The sequence below is a fragment of the Amblyomma mixtum genome, chromosome 3 (genome assembly GCF_055824585.1).
Source record: "Amblyomma mixtum isolate Tamu chromosome 3, ASM5582458v1, whole genome shotgun sequence".
Lineage (NCBI taxonomy): Eukaryota > Metazoa > Arthropoda > Arachnida > Ixodida > Ixodidae > Amblyomma > Amblyomma mixtum.
This window is the reverse complement of record NC_143014.1, coordinates 268,261,693-268,284,654: the sequence shown is the minus strand read 5'-3', so window position 1 is coordinate 268,284,654 and position 22,962 is coordinate 268,261,693. Positions and strand designations below refer to the sequence as shown.

The 22,962-nt window shown below is 45.9% G+C and overlaps 1 protein-coding gene across 9 annotated transcripts in view; it reads right to left on the bottom strand.

The window, feature by feature from the left end:
* The window catches only part of LOC149354687 (uncharacterized), a 37,662-nt gene that overhangs the window by 3,932 nt on the left and 10,768 nt on the right, over positions 1-22,962 (bottom strand). For 5 of the 9 annotated variants that reach the window (XR_016291373.1, XR_016291371.1, XR_016291374.1 and 2 more), the window contains 3 exons: positions 19,953-20,134; positions 14,936-15,101; positions 10,325-10,633 (listed from right to left, as the gene is read on the bottom strand). Coding sequence is in view for 3 of the 9 variants with exons in the window: in XM_089583479.1 (XP_089439605.1) it covers positions 20,095-20,134 (40 nt within the window). In the remaining 6 variants the exon portion in view is untranslated. The other 4 variants (XM_089583478.1, XR_016291372.1, XR_016291376.1 and 1 more) reach the window with 4 other exon arrangements.

Genomic DNA, 22,962 nt, shown 5'->3' with positions numbered 1-22,962 from the left:
CGATTTCTGAAAGAAGCGGCATTTGTTCACATTGAGAGTGATGTTATATTCGCTCAAGCGCTGCAAGACACGCTCCAGTGTCTTCTGGCAGTCTGCCGTGTCATGTCCAGTCACGATCACGTCATCGATGTAACATCCCACGTGCGGGATGCCATGAAGCACCTCGTCCATCATTGACTGGAATATTGCCGGCGCACTGGCCACACCGTAAGGTAGGCGTTGGAATTCAAACAACCCGAGACTAGTGTTTACAGTCAAAAAAGGTCGGGACTCGGGAGTAAGTGGCAATTGCTGGTATGCCGACGAAAGGTCTAGCACACAAAACACCTTCCCTCCTGCTAAAGCAGTGTACAAATCCTCCGGTCTGGGTAGCGGGTAATGATCTGTTTTCAGTGAGGGATTTACGGTTGTCTTGTAATCCCCACATAACCTGATACTGCCGTCTTCTTTTAAAACCGTGACTAGTGGCGTTGCCCAGTCGCTGCGCATCACTGGCTGCAGCATGCCTGTTTCAATTTGCTCCAACAGTTTCTGCTCGACCTTTTCTTGCAGTGCAAACGGTACAGGCCTGGCGCGGCAAAAAACAGGAACAGTGCCCGGTTGCATAACAACCTTTGCTTGGAATTTCTGTATTGTTCCTAATCTGCCTGAGAATACGAACGGGTACTTCTGCTTTAGAACCGCCACTCTGTCCTCGAGTGTCACCTGCCCAATTTCCAACCAGTCAAGTTTCAGACGTTCTAGCCAATTCCGTCCAAGCAGTGCTGGTAACCGCCTTCCGTTGTCCCTTACAACAATGACAGGTAGCGTCATGCTCTGATCTTTGTATCGAACAGCCACGTCACACTGTCCTTTAAGTTGTAACTGCTCCCCAGTATACGTGCGAAGAGACATTTTGCACGGCTCACATTTTACGTGCGAAAAGTGAGACTGGTACACTTGTTCTGGAACAATTGTGACGGCTGCTCCCGTGTCAATTTGCATATTTAGCGTGCGCCCCTCAATGTTAACGCCCACTTCATAACACGATTGGTTTGAGTTAACCAATTGATACAGTTCATTCTCAGAGTCTTCCTCGGAACATTCGAGGGCATGCGTCCGTTTCGATTTCGCCCTAGCAGCCGGACACATATTTCTCAAGTGACCCACTTTGGAACACTCGCGACAAACAGAGTTTTTGTACCAACAAACTTCCGACGAGTGTCCCCTCCCGCATCTTTCACATTTCTCGCTCTTGCTGCCTTGACCCTTCTGGGGTTTGGCTTGCCTCCAGTCTTGACACGGTCGGCCTTTCATGACGTGCACCGATGCCGTTTGCTCTCTTGAGCGCATTTGCGCACTGTCTCGCACTGCTAGTTCCCTGTCCAGGGCGATTTTGCATGCGCTCTTAAACGTCAAGTCTCGTTCCGCGAACAGAGTACGCTGAGTCTCTTCATCCCGTATGCCGGCAACCAGCCTGTCTCGAAGGGCATCTTCCAAGAATTCGCCGTAATCGCACTTCCTGGCCAAGTGTTTAAGTTCTACAATGAACCCTTCGACGCTTTCCCCCTCTTGTTGCATGCGTCTGTTAAACTTGCATCGCTCTGCTATGACGGAGCTTCTGGGGCTGTAGTGCTCTTTCAGGAGACCTTTAACTTCTTCATACGACTTTTCTCCCGGTGATTTCGGCACCGTGATACTTCTTAGTACTTCATAAGCCTCCGGGCCTATCACTGTCAAGAAGACGGAGAGGCGCTTCTCATTGGCTATGCCATTTGCCGTTAAAAAGTGCTCAAACCGTTCCAAGTACGACTCGAAGTTTTGCGTTTTAGGGTCGAAGTCCGATATCTTCCCCACTGATGGCATCTTGAAAGATGTACAGAAGTTCGCTACTCATCTGTTTCCTCCGAAGAGCTGTCCCGCTCGGACTGCTGTTGGCTGTGGGACCGGTGGCCGCTTGAGCGATGCTGTCCTGCGAGGAGCACAAACGTAGCTGACGGCGTCCGTCAGCGTCTGTAGGCGGTAGTCGTACCCCAAGAGCACGTACTTTCCCCGCGAACGCTCGCTGGACGAGGGTCCTGCTCGCCTGCTGCTCGATCGGCCGTTGCCTACGTAGGCGCGTAGACCGCCTCGTCGCCAGTTGTTATAACGTCAAGACCAAGGCATGCCAGGGAAATGGGATCGCTTTATTCCAAGCAGGCGTACATATATACTGATAGGTGACGTCACACGGTTCACGCTCAGCGATGGTCGCGCCAGATACACATGTGGGCGTGTCGGCCGACTTGCTGCGTTATCACACTTACAATCCGATACCTTTGATATGCACTGACATAAGTGATAAAATCCTTGGTCAGTGTTAACTACATAAACACTTAGCATTGTCACGTAGGGCAGACTGTCACATGCCATTGAGACGAGATGAAAAGCACTAGTGATGATATAGCTCTATCACTCGTAGTGCAGTGCTGACGCATTTATCCCCATTCAATCGGTAACCTTCACAGAAGCAACGATGGAGCTTGAGAATCTTTTCTCTCCAAATTCAGGCGCAGTCACTACTCGTCCTTAACGCCCAGATCACATTATTAATTGCGTGTAACCATGCCTCTAATGCCGGTGACTCTCCCAAGATGGTGTATCATACTCAGTTACCAGGTGCCCTACGTTTTTCCGAGTGTTTAGAGGTTCCACCTTACAACAGTCGCATAACAAGGGTGAATGAAAGATTATCATATAAAATGCGAAAAAATATCAACATTTTCTCCATTTCTGACACATCTAAGCCCACGCACATCGTCTCCAGACACGTGTTCATATTCACCATTCACCATATTCACTTCGTGGCAGGCTCTGCATTAACTGAACATGGCAGATACACTGCCTAGATTTTACAAAAGAACTCAAGGTGCATCCATACCAACTACATACTCGTGACTGCCGGGAGACCGGTTTTAGTTGTTCCATTACGGTCATTAAGGAGAGTAGGCAACTATTCGAAATCAGTCAGGCAACTTCAGAGATTCGTAGCTATGGATGAGGCTTTAAAGCAAGTGGTCGATCTAGGTAGACTCAACTTGTCCTGTGCAGTCTACCGAAGGTGTTAATTGGTCCCTGCGGCACGCTTTCTATTTGGACAGGGGTTATTTTAGAGCGCAGCTCTTAAGCGCCCGTTAGTCGGTTCAGCTGCGTCGCCGCCGTCTGTGTAACAGAGTCAAATCATAAATAAATAAATAGAAATAAACACTGCTGCAACTGGGATTCGAATCTGCATTGCCGCGAGCAGATTAGCATCGCTGGCCAGTGCACGACAGCACTAGGCCATCTCCCCCACAGACCGCATCTCGTGTTAAACTGATACACTATCGTGCTGTGCATTGCACATAGTCGTCTTCATAACTAATATTACCATCGAAGCAGAATCGCCAGACATGCTGACGACCCAGCAAAGCAAAACAATGAGCCTACAGAGGCCAAGGCACCAACAGATCTCTGCCCAAATTGCGTATCCGAGAGAAGCGTAATTGTCCCTACAATGTTTTCACGTACAGTAGAATCTCAGTGATGTGAAATTCAAGGGGCGGTGAAAATTTTTGTATCACCCGAAATTTCGTACCACCAAAAAATGAGCAAAATCCATTTTCGAACCTTCCAACACGCACGAAACATTTATTTTCGTTGAAAGAAGTCGCGTATATCCTTCTGCACCTTCTTTTCCCTGAGATCTGACAGCAGAGAGCTTTGAAAGCTGAAGAACTGGGCTGCTGTGTTCTCCCGCACAGACTCGAGTTCACGGCACGCCGCAGAATATCGAAGGCGTGCATTGTTTCTGATGCTGTCGGCGGTGGGCCATCACTGCTTTGGTCGTCGTCTTCGTCACTGCTTGGGATGTCAGGCTGTGATGATGCTTCCTCCGCAATATCTTGAACTGTGCGGAGACCACAGGTGGCGAGATCGTCGTCCGCGGTGACAAAATCGTCGGCGCGACAGTCGACGCCAAGTTGGTTCCAGACGTCGGTCGGAATCGGGTCTGGCACTTGCGAGGCGGCAGCCACGGCGGATTTGAAAATCCCGCACTTCGCGAAACAATTCGCGACAGTCGCAGGAGTGACCCTATCCCAGGCCATTGCGACAAAGTGCATAGCATCCAGAAGACAAATCTGGAGATTAGCGTCCTTCCGTTCAATCTCCGCGAAGAGGCGGCGCACCAACAAACCCTTGAAATGGTGTTTGACATTTCTGATAATTCCAGCATCCAGTGGTTGTAAATGACTCGCTGCGTTCGGGGGCAGGAACACCACTTTAACACTCTGTAGCGTCATTTATTTCAGGTGGGCGGTACACTGGTCCAGCAACAAAACTATTTTTCTGTTTCGGCAAGAAATTTTGCGGTCAAGGTACGTGACAAATTCCATCAACAGAGAAGACGTCATCCACGCCTTTTTGTTCGCCTTGTAGACGCAGGGCAATCAACCGGCTGCCTTAAAGCATCGAGGCTTTTGATACTTGCCACTGACGGTCAGCGGCATCTTTTCTGATCCGTCAGCGTCATCTTTTCTAACAAAACAAAACTGTTACACGCTGTTTTAACATGACGCTGTTACAACATGACTGCCGCCGGATCATATCGCGGCCGCGATCTGCTCCGGCGCTGCGCCGTTCGCGGAGGCCACGCACGCGCACCGGAGCTTCCAAGTGCCGTCTATGGATGGCGCCGTGATCATTATCATCAACTTTTTTCTCCGTCGCGATTTTCCGCTGTTCACATCGGCATCAGTATCGCCAGCTCCAGCCTTTCGTGGCGTGTTAGCATGCGTGTTAGCGCGTTCGCCGTGATAGTGGCTTTCGTGTGCTGCCGCCGAGCTTCACAGGTTTAGCGCGATGGGCAAGCACCTTAAGCTACACGGCTGGGAGTTAGCTCTCGAACGCGGTCGGTAAGCATGCGGCGGGCGGGAAATTCGAAGTGGCCGAGAAGTGCGTCCGATGATGGTGCAACCAAAAGAGAAACACAAGCTGCAAAAAGCGCGCTTTCCGAGGCAAGCCGTGCGAGTTTGCTGAACTGGAAGAAGAGCTGCTCCTCTATGTGATGGAATTTCGGAACAATGGCTACGCGTTGACAGCGGACATGCTGCGCGGCTTCTTTTGGCATGAGCGTGCACCAGAGCGCAGCACCAGCTCAGGAGTCTAAATACTTCGCGAGTGACGATTGAACGCAGAATAAATGTCGCTCATTCCCTGGTTGGTGTGTTTTTACTTAAAAAAATTTTTTTTTCGCACATCGCGTGTATGGGCCGCACCCCGAAAATTGGCCCTCGAATCTGGAAAAAAAAAGTGCAGCCCTTGTACGCGTTTATACGGTATTTCACGCGGCAAAATATAGTCATGAGGAGCTTTAAAATGTGTGCAATACAATTGGCCGCTTTCTCCGGCATAGTGGTAATAAGTTCGTGATTTTTTCGGTGAAATTTGATTTTCCAGACTGCCCGATTTTTCGGTCTTTTCGCGGTCCCTAGAAAGTCCGAAAAATCGGTCGTCGACTATGCACAAGTTAAAGAAAAAATCATTTTCACCCCAAAAATCACATGTAGCCTAGAAGAGATATATTTAGGGTGATTGTTATCATGCGAATTTCATGCACCATTAAATATCAAGCAGTGTGGCCTAAATACATAGTCATTTTCATTGCCAAAAGGTCGTTCAGCACATTTTGACAGCAGTAGGACATTGAAAGTGGACTGGACATCACTTGGACATGCTGCATGAAGGAGAAATCAGAGGATAAACAAACAAATCTGTGGGAACAACCAATATGCTTAGTCATCGGCAGAAGGAACATCGAAAAAAACGAATATATTGCTCCTCTCAAGAAAACCAAAAGATCCCTGCGAAAACCGAGAAAAGCTTAGTGGTTCATACTATAAGGAAGCAGGTCACATGAATCAGGGGTAGAAGTATGGTGAAAGTCAGAAAAATGACACCTTAGTATGATGGTGACTGCACCATCGGGATGAAATTGCTGAAAGCAAAATGTTACAGGTAATGTCAAAAGAGACAAGTACTACTGATTGCTTATTTCCAAGTCAGGGTAAAAGGACAAGCAAAAGGAATTAGGCCAAGCAGAAGTTTGTCCAACTGCTTTGTTGCAATGTGGAAACACATATTAGTAGCAGTAGCTGAAAGTGGCACGGATGCTCAAAATTATTCTAAACGGCGGTTGCAGAAGCATGCAAAGGCGTCATGTTAGGCCTGACGCCGCTGTATTCTGAACGCCATATCATTCATCAAAAGTAGCTCAGCCAGGAGGAAAAGCAGCAGAAGTGAGTAATTGAAGGCTTATTCCAATGGCCCAATGCCGAAATGGCAAGAACAATTCGTTAAGAGGTGGGGACTAAAACGCGTTGCAACAGCATGCAACAGGAGCCAAAACTGCTCAATTCGGAATCTGTGACATACCATGCTATGGCTCTTCAAGCATCCCCCACGTTCTGATGCGCAGCTTCATTGCTCTTCAGGCACAGCATGGCTCTAGTGGAACACGGAGACTGCTGCATTCCACACTGGAGACTGCCACATTCCCCTTTAGGGGGCAAAACTGCTTGTTTCGCAGAAAGATGAAGGTGCCCAGTCTCCAGCATGTGACACCGTCCTTGCAGACAGTCTTGCAACATTCAAGGCGTGCTGCAAATAATCCAATGAAACAAGGTGACAGGGTCACCGAGCTGCAGCTATTCCTTTCCTGTAACTGCAGTTCAGCCCCTATCGTTAGGAAAAGGACAAAGTTGCAGTGTGCATGAGAACATTCTTTCGCATGTAAAAGTCTTCTGCTCACCTAAGAAACTGTCCCCCCTCCCCCATCTTGATTGATGTGAATTACAATACACTTCAGCCTGGATACACAGAACCTGGTATATCGTATTTTTGGGTATATCAAACACACAGATTATCCCCTTGAAAATCCTGTGTAAAAGTATAGGAAAGTCACACAATATACCTAGTTACCATTTAGGCGGTCACTGGATGTCTCCAACGGCACACTACGCCCCTGCAGCTGATACTACTCCAAAAGGAACACTGCTATCACATTGCATAGAGACTGATCAGCTGCGCGGCCTTGGGCACCTATGATAGCACTAGTGCTACGAAACCGTGCGACGAGGTGAACGTGTGGTGTGCCTCAGCACAGCCTTCGGTTTCCTGATCTCAGTTTCCATGCCAAATCGCTGTCATGTGGTGAAGCCGGCTTAACTGACAAACTAGCGGCGGCTCCAGCAGGCTGTGCTAAAGTTCGCTTCCCTGCCGAAAGTACTGTGGAAACCAACTTTACCTTAATTTCAATAAGTGATCGTTCTTACAGCGCAGTGGGAACAGGATTATACATCTTATGACAGGGAGGCGTTACGTTGGAAGGCTTTGATCCGAAGGAGGTTAGGCATAGCAACACCCAGAGAACGATGCGCTGACAGCACGTCAGCCAGCAGTATGTTGTGTAAAGAAGTACGACACTAGCGTGGGTGCAATGTATCTTTGTTTCTAGGTTACAGATAGTGCATATATACAATGCACTGTTTATACAAAGCCACATGCCCGTTGCGTCCTGTTGCTAATTGATCATGCGTGTGCAGCTCGACTGCAAAATGATTTCAGGCTTTGTAAGGGAAACAAACAGCTTGCGGTATGAGACGAGCACTACAACTGGTCCCAGTTCTGTTTCACTTACAAGGTAGCAGAAAAAATATGATCGTTCCTGCTCAGGGGAATATACGGCTTCCTTCTGGTTTTAAGTTCAGTTCCAGCTTCGGCTGGGCTCCCCCCTTGCAGGTAACAAATAGAAAAAACATTGTTTTCTTGACACGCAGCTCTTTCAACACTAATTGCTGATAAAACTTACGGAAGCATGCAACAGCAGTTAATGCTGCCCTGCCCAAAATTACTCAATTCGGAATCTAAAAATAATCGACTGCAGCTGCGCCATAGCATGCAATGGCTCTTCAAGCAAATCCTACATTCAGATGTGCAGCCTCATTGCTCTTGAGGCACAGCATGCCTCTAGTAGAATACGTTGGAGACTGCCGATATCCATGCTGGTTTTGCATATTTATTCCCTTGGACTAAAATACTCCGCAGCTTTATTAACTCGATTTAGAGTCTGCGAAAGACAGCACTTTTGGAACCCTTATTTCAAGTGCCTATCGGACCACTCTGCCATGAGAGAAAAACCTGATGGCAGAACCCGCTGAAGAAGCCTAAGGAGGACACTTCTGCAATGGTGTAGGGAATTCTTGTCCAGATGGCAGGAATAACCATGTGACAGCTTCACGGAACAAAGCGTTACATTACCAGAAATGTCCCTAGTCATCACGCATGTCACTTCTTAAAACTCACTGGAGGCGTTGTGAGAGATCAGAATGGCTGTTATTACACTGTAAAAAAGACGCACGAAGAATGCACGAAATACGAGTTGTTACTAAACGACATATGCTCATTCAAATGATTTTCTTTGATTTGGGTCTTTCATACAAGTGCTATTTGCCAGCCTCCAGACCACGGGCCTGGCTCAAATACACAGCCGGCGGGCTGCAAGCGGGCCGCAGAGCTGTGGCCTGCTTCAGCGGGCCCACAGTTTCACTTCTATTCTGAAAGCTCATGCCAGCTTCACGAGTCAGGTTTACGGCCAGAGTTCTTTTCCAACTAAAACCGGCCAATAAGTTACGTCCGCAGAATATACTGATCCTTTGCCGACAGGAAAATACACGGGGGTCCCTTAATTTCCGTTACCTTACAACAGACGTCAGCTGTCTTCAAGAGCACACAAGAAGCGAGGCACCCGAAAACCCTCTCTCTCTCCTTTACCCTTCTGCACCCCTTAGCAGAACAACGAACCCACACACCAAGACATGGGAACACAGGGACAGAAGCCCATCTAATTCCCGTTCCTGCGTTGCCATCCTTCCTGCATAGCCTTTGCAGCAGAGCCAGTGATGTGCAGTAACTTGATGCCTTTCCCTTTATTCCTAAGTGTCAGCCACTAACTATCATAGTGTAGAGGGCGAAAGCATCGAACTGGTAGAAAAAGGCATGGAGGATGCACTTCGCAGTATCCATGGCACAGGTGATCTGTAAATTGACCCACAACCCACCTCTCCCCACGCACAAATAATCCCTATGCAGGAAGAAGGGAAGAGCTGCTAAGTTTACTTTCTTTTTCTGGGAGGAAAGGGGAGTGGTGCCTGCCGCCCTTGTTATGTTCTCGCTTCCTTACTGAAAGGAAGACACAGGAGTGCCATCTACTTTTAACTTGTTCCTGCTAGAGCAAGCCACGGACTTCCCAACTGCCAGCAACCCTACAAAAGCTTTCTCCTCCCTCATTTTGAAAATTCCGCTTTTACCCACATGAACCTTTCCCCGTTTCAGTAGTTTAACGGCAAAACTGTGGCTAGAAATACCAGGAAAACCAAGGCGAGAAAGGCTACAAGCAAGAAGGTTTGCACGTTTAGCTGGTGGAGATGATTTTCCACTTGTTTTAACAACTCGATATGAGAGATTTCCAGGGGAGTGTTAAGGCATGTAGAGTGAAGAGAAAATTAAGCTGGCCACCACCTTTGCTCGTTTCTTTCAGTGCTTTCAATGAAGTGTTGATAATTGTAGTGCCATACAAGGGTACAAGCGTGGGTATGTATTTTTGCTTTTAGGCTACAGGTAAGATGATCTACTGCCATTTCTATATTATGAACTATCAGCATACCGAGCTATTAAGAGTCACCCTGCGCTTCGATATATCCAAATTTGACTACTCTTAGTTTATAATAAAATACAAAAGAGCAGCAAAAGGCACTGCGAGCAGCAGCGGTTGCTACCTAATATCTTGAGCACCCGAGCTGCGGCAGGCAGGAATAAATGGACATGGATAAGGTCGCAAGGACAATCAGAGTGTGCAGCGTTACTGAGAAAGGACATGAGAGAGCTTTGAGGACTATTTACGATAAAAAAGTAAAGGTGAACATGTTTTCACCAAAAGTGCACGAGTGTCTAGGCGCTCTCCTAATAACAACCGTGCACGTACTACCAATGCACATATCTACAATAACAGAGAAGCACTGTATATACAAAGCAGCGTGCACTTGGCATCCTTTCGCTAACTGACCATGCGTGCGGCTCGTCTAACAGGATTTCTGGCTTTGTAAGGAAAATACAGTTTGCGGTATCAGACGAGCACTGCAACTAGTCCCAGTTCTGGTTCCGGCACGAGGTGGCAGGAAAAGTTATCTTCATTTCTGTGCCGGGTAATATGCAGCTTCGCTTCTGGTTTTCAGTTCAGTTCAGGCTTCGGTTGGGCCACCTCTTTACCGGTACCAAAGAGAAAAAAAAATAAATTTCTTGACGCGCACCTTCTTCGACACTTACTGCTTAATAAACGTTAGAGACGCATGTAACAGCAGCAATAGCTGCCCAAGGTTACTGAATTCAGAATCTGTGAAAATGCCGGACAGCAGCTGGGACATACCATGCAATGGCACTTGAAGCAAACCCTACATTCCGATGTGTAGCTTCATTGCTCTTGAGGCAAAGCATACTTCTAGAGGAATACTTGGAGACTGCCGAAATCCACGCTGGTTTTGCATATTGTTTCCCGTCAACTTCGATGTCGGTGGCAATCCTGCAGCAACGAGATATCTCTGTCTACAGGAAAATTGACAGTGTAATAGAAGGCATTCAAAGGTTTTGGTGCAAAGACACAATTAGGAAGAAACCAAAAATAAGACCAAATTAAAATGTCGAAAAAAGATCCAACAGCTTTGTCATCGGTCACACCTAATGACCATGCACCGTAAAACATTTGCATTTTAAAATAGTCTTACACTGATTACACAATGAAATTCATATCCTTAAGTATAATGCCACCTGTGTAAACTCTAAGAAAGCTCTACAGATCAATACACACACGTAATAAGATGTTTATTCAGAGATTGGACACAATCTAGAACAGATTTATTTCAGTGATTTTGAGCATACAAAACCCACGGAGGAACACTAGATATCAACAAGCCTAGCCTAAATGCCAATACATTTTCCTTGCCAAATGATAGCTCACGAATCTTCCCATACTTTCAGAAAAAGACGTAGAAACAAGCCAGTGTTTTTGTGCAGTATGGGACCCAGTCATAAGCTGAATGAACATCCAAAAAACAATTGGAGCGGACACTTAAGCTCTGTCCAAAAGATACGACACAATACCGCTATTGAGTTAATGCAGATATATGAGAAGTTGGTCATTCTCAACTCTACATTCATGGCTCTCCAGGACTCCTCAGACCACTGCATGCACCATGATGCAGCAGTTAATGGATGCACCACTGCCCTGCGATGGCAGGTGCTGCCACTGGTGGGTCTTGTGCGACCCAAGTTTCTCTTGCCGAGCAATCTTGAGTTTAACGTAGCTACCACTTTCCAGGGCATTTAGTTTGCTCACGATTTGGTGGGCAGGTTGTGAGGACGCCACAAGCTCACGTGACATTGGTAGCCCAGCTAGCCTGATTTCGCGGGGCTGGCTGCCTGGGCTACCCTGCGCCATCCTATGTATCGTTCCACACTGACGACACCAGGTTTTCTGCACACTGGAAGTATTAACACTATCGCGTTTTATCAAATCTGAGCCCAGCTCCGACTCTTGACTGTAATCGGCTGCATATTCTTATGCCAGTGTGAAACAGGCAACACTGCCACTGGAACACGCCTCTGCTGACATCCAACGGCCTGAGAATCAAACTGAAAACTGGCTGCGCTGAAGGAGCCTATACATTATACAACTACAAAAGAATCCTTGAAGGAAGCCTCATTAAAGCAGAACTCGGTGAAGACCAAGATTGGCTTACAGAGGTTCACACAGTATGAGAAGTAAGTGGCCTGCATGAATCAGAGCAGATCAGTGCAATGCACGTCAAAAAGTACGATAAGGTTCTGACTGCACCATCAAGGCGAAAGTGCAGAAGGAAACATGCTGCAGATAAAGTCGAAATTTACAAAAGCGCTTTGTAGTTTATCAGAGCCAGGCCTGAATGGCAGGAAAAAAAATATGAGGCAAAATAGAACTGTTTGCCAAATTAACTCTGCTGTAGTACAGAAAACACCTCGGTAGCCATGTCCAACATTCTTGGAAAAAAATTGCAAAAACTGAAAGATTTTAAGATACTGTTATGATATGTAGCAAAACCTTTCTTTTAAAGTGTTTCCATCGATTGCATCGAACAGTTTAGGCTGCTATAGAAAACAAATAGGGTATGCTTTTGAAGAGAGAAAAAAAATTATTCGAAAGAAAGAAGATGCAAGACTGCCTTCGGGTGATCTGCTGATACATTACTGTTATTGTTAAAATCTTACATTATATGAAATAATTGTATTCATAAGCAGTTAGCTGTTGAAAAATGCTTTTGTCCAGAATTCTTGGGTATGAAGAGATCAAACTGGCATGGATGCAAGAAAAATTTCTACAAAGGGCGCTTGTAGAAGAATGCAAAGGGATCAGGCTAGGCCCGCATTATGATCTCCATTTTTGCCCCCAATCTTCCTCAGCCAGGAGGCAACCCTGCAGTGATGAGTAATTGAAGGAGTCTTCCCGAGACCAAATGCAGGAAAAGCAAAAGCTGTTCCTAAATATGCTCTCATGATTGCCCGTTCCATAAACCCCCATGGTTCGAAAACCTGCTTGTATAAGTTGTGCTGCCGTAGCCAGGTGAAATTTAGAGGGGTACGTATTTTACAGAATCTATCAGAATCTATCATAGGTTTTAACATGGGCAATGAGAAACGTGTTAGCGGAGGGCTCTGGATTATTTTAGACCACCTGGGAATTTTTAATGCGCAATGACATTTCACACCACAGGGCATCTTTGGGCTTCAATCCAATGAAAATGTGTCCACTGCAGCATCGATTGCATCCCACCATCAGGCGCTCAGAAGCCGAGCACCACAGCCACCCCGGCGGGCACCTAAGGGTTTGGTTTGGTTCGTGGGGGTTTAATGTCCCAAAGCAGCACAGGCTATGAGAGACGCAGTAGTGAAGGACTCCAGCAATTTCGACCACCTGGGCTTCTTTAACGAGCACTGACATCGCACACTACTCGGGCGTCTAGAATATCGCCTTAATCGAAATTCGACCGTTCATGGCCGGGAGCGAACCCACGTCTTTTGGGTCAGCAGCAGAGCACCATAACAACTGAGCTCCTCCAGCGGCCGTACCTAAGGGAAGGTACTTAGCAATGCACTCCCACAGGAATAACATTTAAGAATGTGCTACTACTACAAAAACATAGCTTCAATGTAGATTTTGCTCATAGCTTAGAATAAATATATTAAGCAAGACTGCATATGCAAATTAAGCACTGCGACATTAAATCTCGTGTAATTCGGAGTGCATAAAAACCAATAAATATTTGCCCCCAAAGGCGTGCTTGATAAACTTTTCTACATGGCAGTCAACCATGGACATAGTCAGTACTATAGCTGCATTAAAAAAATCAAAAACGACCAACAAACGACACAAAGGAGAAGAGTGATCGCCTCTTCATCATCGGCAGAAGATCAGAAAGCACAATTTCTGCCACATGTTTGCCCGCTACAATTCCAGAAAGGAAAATTACAAAATTATTAATGCGATGATTGTCATTGCTCGAAGAACACTCTTCCCTCAACACGCTGTGTAAGATATCTCCCATGTATTTCGGAAAATTTAAACAATCCATCGGCTGCCAAATGGAGTGTTCAATCCAACGAAATACATGTGGGCCAGCACGAATCAAGAAGAATTGATGTCATAAATAAGACCGTTAGTCCAAGTACATTTATAGAATTGTGCTAAAATATCATCTTGGTTCCCTTGCAGAATTGAGAATGCAGCGTTAAACTGTAGTTCTTCTCTCAGTTTCAACTCCGGGCTACAAAGCATCAAACACATGAGCATAACTGCATTATGCATTAAAGACGGTGCCTTTGCAGAAAAAAACAAGTGTCAAAGCTTTCGTCCGCTGCAAACAACAACTGTATAGCGACAGCTTCAGCAGATATAAACACCACATAGCGGAAACACGCCGTGATGTGTAAGCCTACCAGTGTACTAGGCCGCAGAAGACAAAATGTCCAAAGTCCCTCAAGACAAAATCGTCTGCTGAAAGCACTGAATCCTGTGCAAATATACACTCTACAATTTGCATTGTTTCATAAGTGTGCCCCACACCTTTGTTCTGCCACGGGTTATGAATCCACGTGAGATGCAACCGAAATTAAACGTCAGCGTGCATCTAGAATGACCAGATAATCCCACATCCTGTTGTGTTACATGGGCCAGATTTTCATTACAATGGTGTTCCACAATGCACATTTAAAGAGCTAACAATGAAGCAATGTGCTCTTTAGATTCATAAGGCTTGAAGTCACCAGCGTGGAGTTCTGCCAATGCCAGCTGATCAGCTGTGGCAACAGGTGAAGCGTGGTGCTTTCGTCCTAGTTCTCCTAACCACCACTAGGTGTGTATAGCCACTAATGCTTTAAGATGCAGGCGCATACAGTCCCACCTGATAACAATCTCCATCGTGGCGTGGCAAATGACAGTTTCTTCATGCGGAACATCAAGCGTTAGTGTCAATCGCGGTGTGACCTGTGTCGCGCATTCTCTGTCAGCGAAGGAAAAGTGAACGAAAGAGATCCTGAAGAAGCGCATATTTTCAAAAAAACGTATGCAGTTCAGATTTACTTTTAGCGAAAAGCCACTGCGTCAACGTCCACATCAGGTCCCCCTAACAGAGCCCTTCAGCTTGCTTGTCATGCTTTCATACGCAGATATCCAAAAAACGGACCAGTGACCTCGCATTTTGTTTCCAGTGCCAAAAACATGTGGACAGAGGAAGAGTGGACACCACTGACATCTCATTGCTGCTGCCACGCGGGGAAAATCACGTGATCTCACCTGGAGGGCCTTCCGACACGCACGGCAGAAAAACGAACTGCCTCCACTTGACGACAACAATCCAGATGAAACTGTATTTTCGAGACGTGGCAAGAACGCTTCGAAAAAGAAAAGTTGAGACGATCGCCAAGCAGCCCTCTGTACTGACCGCCACCACGTGTCCTTCCTGCACCAGCAGTTGCATCCAGATCTCAGCTGCAGCACACACACCAAGGCACACAAATAAAGGGCAGCATCACACCAAATTTATTCCTTCGGACAAAAATACTCCGCAGCTTTAACGAGTGGATTTCGAGTCCGCGAAAGACAGCACTTTTGGAAGAGATATTTCAAGTGCCTATCAGAGCACTGTGATATGAGACAAAACCTGACGGCACAACCACCTGAAGAAGCCTAAGGAGGATACTTCTGCAATGGTATGAGAAATTCTTGTCCAGATGGCAGTAATAACCATGTGACAGCTTCACTGAATGAACCGTTACATTACCAGAAAACGTGCCTAGTCATCACGCATGTCACTTCTTAAAATTCACTGGAGGCATTGTGGTACACTGTAAAAAAGATGCACGAAGAATGCACAAAATACGCGTCGTTACTAAACAACATATGCTCATTCAAACGATTTTCTTTGGTTTGGGCCTTTCATACAAGCGCTATTTGCCAGCCTCCAGACCAGGGGCCTGGCTCAAACACATGGCCAGTGGGCTGCAAGCGGGCCGCACAGCTGTGGCCTACTTCAGCCGGCCGTCAGTTTCACTTTTATATGAAGGCTCGTGCCAGCTTCACGAGTAAGCTTCACCGCGAGAGTTCTTTTACAAATAAAATTTGCCAATATGTTACTTCCACAGACAATACTGATCCTTTGTCGACAGGGAAATATGTGGGGAGGTCCCTTAATTTGTGTTACCTTACAACAGACGTCAGCTGTCTTCAAGAGCACACAAGAAGCGAGGCACCCGAAAAACCTCTCGCTCTCTTTTACCCTTCTGCACACCTTAACAGAACAACGAACCCACCCAACATGACATGGGAACAAAGGGACAGAAGCCCACCTCCTTCCTGTTCCTGCGTTGCCATCGTTCCTGCATAGCCTTCACTGTAGAGCCACTGAAGTGTAGTAACTTCCTGCCTTTCCCTTTATTCCTAAGTGTCAGTCCTTAACTTTCATAGTGTAGAGGGCGAAAGCATCGAACTGGTAGAGAAAGGCATGGAGGATGCACTTCGCAGTATCCATGGCACAGGTGATCTGTAAATTGACCCACAACCCACCTCTCCCCACGCACAAAGCATCCCTATGCAGGAAGAAGGGAAGAGCTGCTGCTAAGTTTACTCTCTTTTTCTGGGGCAAAAGGGGGAGTGGTGCCTGCCGCCCTTGTTATGTTCTCGCTTCCTAACTGAAAGGAAGACACAGGAGCTCCATCTACTCTAAAATTGTTCCTGCTCGAGCAAGCCACGGGCTTCCCGACTGCCAGCAACCCTACAAAAGCTTTGTCCTCCCTCATTCTGAAAACTCCGCTCTTACCCACATGCACGTTTCCCCGTATTGGTAGTTTAACGGCAGAACTGTAGCTAGAAATACCAGGAAAACCAAGGTGAGAAAGGCTACAAGCAAGAAGGTTTGCACATTTAGCTGGTGGAGATGATTTTGCATTTGTTTTAACAACTGGATATCAACGAATTCCAGGGAAGTGTTAAGGCATGTAGAGTGAAGAGAAAATTAAGCTGGCCACCACCTTTGCTCGTTTCTTTCAGTGCTTTCAATGAAGTATTGATAATTGTAGTGCCATACAAGGGTACGAGCGTGGGTATGTATTTTTACTTTTAGGCTACAGGTAAGATGATCTACTGCCATTTCTATATTATGAACTATCAGCATACCGAGCTATTAAGAGTCACCCTGCGCTTCGATATATCCAAATTTGACTACTCTTAGTTTATAATAAAATACAAAAGAGCAGCAAAAGGCACTGCGAGCAGCAGCGATTGCTACCTAATATCTTGAGCACCCGAGCTGCGGCAGGCAGGAATAAATGGACATGGATAAGGTCGCAAGGACAATGAGAGTGTGCAGCGTTACCGAGAAAGGACATGAGAGAGCTTTGAGGACTATTTACGATAAAAAAAATAAAGGTGAACATGTTTTCACCAAAAGTGCACGAGTGTCTAGGTGCTCTCCTAATAACCGCGCACATACGACTACTGCACATATCTACAATAACATAATAGAAGCACTGTATATACAAAGCAGCGTGCACTCTGCCTGCTTTCGCTAACTGGCCATGTGTGTGGCTAATCTAGCAGGATTTCTGGCTTTGTAAGGAAAATAAAGCATGCGGTATCAGATGAGCACTGCAACTAGTTCCATTTCTGGTTCAGCGATAATCGCAGTGACATACAAGTGTTCCTACAAAGGAATACAGTGTGGGTTGAGGAGTCTCTCTCTTATCCTGAAGTACTTTTTGCATGCCTCATAGGCCACCTGCTGCTTGCATCCCCCGCCCCCCAAGAAAAAGCCATTGTTATTGACACCCTCCTCCTCGATTTTCGGGCCTCTGGCCCAGGGGTAGCGAAATTTTCCCAATGCGGCCCGTCATTCGGCCCGTACCAATGCGGCCCATCATGCAGCCCATGCCAAAGCAGTCAATGCGGCCCATCGTTCTAGGGGAAATTTAAACTATACCGTGTGCATACATGGTATATGGTGCATGGTACATGGCATGGTATACTCAGTTTGTGATAAAGCTTCTTGCATGGTGAAATAGAATGTGTTGCTTCTAATTTTCATTTTAAGCCCATAGCACTTGCGCTCGCTACGTACGCCTGTTCAGATTTCTCCATTTTTAAATGTGCACTTGACGATTTGCAATAGAAACACTCTTATATTTCTGAGAATTTTATTTCTTTTAACGTACGCTGTCTATAAATTTGTATTTATTCTGGCTTCCCAATTGAGTGAATGGGAAGCCAGCTATAGAAAGCATTCCTGGTGTTTCCAAGCATTTTGTCGCATGCAACAGTTCTATTTATCCAAAAACAACTTTATGCAGTAAATGTATGCCAAGGGCAGTTTGCTAAGATGTCCTGAATTCAGTGCACTTTGTACACACATAAGGCGCCTACTCTTAAAGGGAACTTGAAATCATTTCGATGGGCACGTTCTAGCACAACAGATCTGTAGAGGTGGTTTTTGTGGATATTCGAGTCAAATTTGAAAATTCCACGTAGATCCTCTAATCTAGAAAAAAATTTAAAATCACTGCTCACAGTAGCTCACTGCCGATTAGGGCAACACGGTAAAGACAGCTTCTGCAGCACAATAATGCCACTGTTAGCAGACTGAATAATGTTAATAAAGACATTCATTAATCTCTGAAAATTCACTTTTAATTATTACCTTTGGGCTGCTCTTTTCAATCGACCCTTGATAACCGCCATATCAGATTTAGAATTTTGGAAACGTGATTACCAATGAAGTTGTGTCTCAAAAAAAAATTTGCTATCTCACGCCATCTCTTTCCTGTGTGGTGTTGAGTACCCAAGCACTGCAGCACAGCCGGGAAAAAGGTCACATGGCATTTGTGCTCAGGAGTGACGAGTGCCAGGGCGGATGCTTTGCATGGGTGGTTTTTGAAAGCGTAGATATGATAGTACAGATATTGCTAACGGCCTGCTGCAAATCTCTAAATGCAACTAGTGTGCATTTATCTACAATATAAAAAGTTAATTACTAGAAATCAGCAGCTTACAAGTTGCATTATCACTGTTTCTTGGATGTTTGCCAACACTAGTAGTAACAAGCCATAGTACATAAAAGGCATCTACATAAACTAGTGGCGGGCTTCCCTGGAACTCTTCACACTCAACTGCGTCAAGTCATGTTACATGAGGATATTTTGCACAGAATGGTGTCGTGCAATGTACACGACACCACTGACAACAGTTAATTTCCCATTTCATACCTGATGGTCGCATCAATTAAAAAAGAACCTATAAAATTGTCATCGTGGAATTTTGTTCAAGTCGGCTGGTCCAATGCGGATGAGAATTGAAGCATAGTGCTTCATCCTAATGCACCTAATCCCCACAAGGTGTGCATTGCCCCAACGCTAGAAGACACAGCTGTGTGCAGTGTTTATTGCCCGCATTGTCGATCATTCTTTATCTAATGATGGCTAATCGCATAACACTGAAATGCGAAGGACACTCACAGACCCTGAAGTGCAGCTCATCCTTTCGCAGGAACTTACACAGATCAGATTTATATAGAACAAGAAGAGCAGATCAATATGCAAGTGCCTCTCCATCATCCTGCACACCAGCCGCCCCTGATTGCAATTTGAAAGCCCACCTTGCACTATAAATTATTACACTACGAACAATTACTCCAGTGTGAAAAACACACAGACAAAGGAAGTGTGGCTACACCGGATTCCAGATCCAGTTTACCAGCTGCTCCGGGTCCGGGCGCCAGTTTCGCTGCAGTGCCTCCATCAGAACTCTCGCAGTAGCCACTACAGGTGGGTCCTTTTTGAGAACTTGTGTCCTCAGACCTCTCTAGTGGACCCCTCTAGCAGTGTCGTGCCTGCTCTGCCTGATAGCTGGTTCTGTTTAATAAAGTCAAAACGGTGTGCCTGAATGCTGGCAGCCCCCAGGTTCTTGTTCACTGCACCAGTGTCCACACATGTTCAGGCAATGTTACGCCTTTTACGCTGTCACAATCCCAGAGTGTCACTTGGGATACGCAAGTTCTATTACCCCACTTACGTAGAGAAGCAGGACGCAAGGGGCACCCGGAAACCCTCGAAGCCCATCTTGCTCGAAAACTTAAGCAGTCCAGATTAATCTTGAGCGAAAAGAGTGACTCAGGCAGGACGCTCAAGTGACACTGCATCGGCCAACACTCCTGGTTCCCCTACTGCATAGTTTGATGCCTGCCAATTTGGCTCTTAACTATATGCTCACAGGCTTTTAAAATAATGCACTTGGCAGCCTTCTGGCGATGCCGACAAGGCCTCACCTGCTTTGGGGACTTCGGCTTGTTCCTCACGCACACCAACTGGACGGATTGTCATCCCCACGCGATGCCGGCGTTCCACACGAGACATCTGGTGGTCGTCCAGACGTGATGCAATCAGTGCTGACGTTATGACGGAAGACGGCTACAGAGCTGCGGTTATATTATGTCCACCAGCCAGGGTCCTGTATCAAAGAACACACAAAGGATTGGCCAGCGAAGGCACACTACAGACAGGAATTACCCTATAAGGAAGTAAACGCAGAGCGCACTGTCCTCTAGCCCACTCCCTATAGGGGTGAGGTATGCTGCCTGAGCTCTGGGGTAATATCCATGGCTCAAAATGTGAAATACTTAAGGTTTGCAGTGGAAGTACCGTATATACTTGCGTAATGAACCCACTTTTTTCCCCAAAAAACTGACTTCAAGTTCGGGGGGGTTCATTATGCGAGTGGGTTCATTACGCGAGTATATACGGTGCATTGCCTTTTCAAAGCATATGCAAATTCTTAAGGTTAACATTTTAACCGAACTTTCAATCTCTTGTATCTGATAACCTCAAGACCGCCAGTGGCACATTCAGAAGTCCCCTTTCATTGCTAACCACATCAAGTTACCATGCTTTGAGGTGGGAATATGCCTCTGTTGCCAACAGTAAGCATTCCGTATATAAAGTGATCGTAACCAACCGCGAGACTTGGGCAGCATTCCTTGCCTCTAAAAGTAAGTGCACTAAAGAATTGTTTACTCTCTCAATAATCCCTTATAAAGTAATTCACGCTTACTTTGGCACAGAAAAATTGGGAAGGGATCATGCTAATTCTACAATTTCGCAGTGAGCAGCTTTGCAACATTTCGCTGCAGACTTGACTTCAGCAAAGGAAGAATAGTTTTAGAACAAGTGGTCACAAGACTGTGAAGCAGCTCGAGGCGATCGAAGTTGGCAGCAGTTTGTCAGATCTGCTGTGCTTAACTGCTGCACCTAGTAAGCCGGAAACATACCCCCAAATATGCTAATTTGTCGTACCAGTCCCATTTCAGGTGGGCCAAAACAATAGAGGTGCACTGCAAAACAACATCTGTAGCTACATCAGTGCACACACCAAGCACAATCACCCACCTTAGTTCCCACAAAACCCCATGAGCAATCACCATGTGACAGGCAGCCATCCCACCGATTATCTAACCACCTTCGGTTGAGATGCTTCCATAAACTGCATTCGGCTTCCACTCTCAGACTCCTCAAGCTGCTGTTTTATAGAAAGATAAAAATTTTAAAAACAGCACTTAACACTGGGCCACAGTCCGCAGCATCCGTATTACTCCGCTGCCCAATTGCAACACTAAATGAAATCATCTTTTATTGTCTGACGATATTAAACAAGCCAAGTATCAAAATTCAATAGCTTGTAAATTTTTCTTGTCGTAAGCTCCCTGTTTAGGTAACAAGAAAAGTTTCAACAATGGACTAATTTTTCATCATGCAGGAATTCTATGCAGCGGTCCTGATTATGGACAGAGCTTCACTGCAGACTTAAGTTGTACCAGACTACAGCAGAACTTTTAACTACAGCATGCGCATCTTCTGAAGGCAATCAGGGTCCTTGAAAGTTCTACTGTCTTTCATTGAAAAATTAATGCTAAAATGTTAGTGAAAACACATGCCAGATATTTGGTTTCAAATTCAGTGGGAGGATATAGTTGTAGGGAACCTATCCTAATATAAAGTAACCCCATTTCTGATACTAAACACATTTCACCACCACCAAATACATCACGGTTAATGGCCTATCAGCGTTAACGTCCCAAAGCAACTCAGGCTATGAGAGATGCCATAGTGAAGGACTACAGAAATTTTGACCACCTGGGGTTCTTTAATGTGCACTGACATGGCACAGTACATGGGCGTCGAGAATTTCGCCTCCATCATGCATGGCACTTAAAATTATTTACAGACTGGGCCACGGTATACAGGAGAGGACTGGAGTCCCCTCCTGTATGACCTACACCTTCTACACCTCGATGCAAAAAATGATGCGAATGACAACATGAATGTTCGTCCATAAGAGAACTTGTGGCGACGAACCCAAGGCTACCTAATATTAACGAAGAACGCAGCCTCTAAGTGACCGCAATACTACAGCGCACAGCAAAGGCTTGAAAGCCCCCTTCAACATTATTCGGGGCCTGGACCACCTGAACTACGAAGAATGCATCGACGGGACGACATCATATTGACGACAAAGACTAGAAGTAGTGCCTATTATCTGGATCAATCTGTATCACTCCCACTATTTAACGCTGACATTTTTCTGTTTTCTTGTTTTCCTGCTTTCACTTTTCAGTTATTTGTTCTGAGAATGTGTTAAGTGAGGCTGAACGTCCAAAAGTGAAACATGGCGGCTATGAAGGACTCGGTGTAGTAGAGGGCTCAGGATTACCTTAGATCCTGTTGTTCTTCAACGTACACTCACACGAACATTTGTAAGGGAACACCATGAAGCATTACTAATTTTTTTTGCAATGTCCCTTTATGTCTCCCTGACCATGGCATTAGCTGCACGGATTGCACCCAAAAGCCTTTCCTCGATTTTCATCACATGTGCCAGCTTGCACAATGTTTGGTAATGACTGGAGTATTCTGGGCGCATTCTTTCGAAAGTTCGCAGTCATCCTTATTTACAGAGTGGCCAACGGCAGGTTCTGATTCCGCTGACCTTCACGTACAGTCATCCAAAACAGGGAGTACAATTTGGTCATTTACAAGTGACCTATGGCTCAAAAGCTGGCCTTATCGTACATGCACATTCCGATGAAGAGTGTTTAACTCCTGTGTTTAAAAGTTGCACTGGGGCTGCCATACAGTGACGATTGTCTTCAATACACAACAAAGCGCGCTGTTTGAGCACTCTAGACAGCTGTGCTGACGACTGCACAATGGCTGTTATAGCCACGACCGTGCATCTTTTTTAAGGCAGTCCGCCCAATTAATTTTTATTTTCAGTTTATGTGC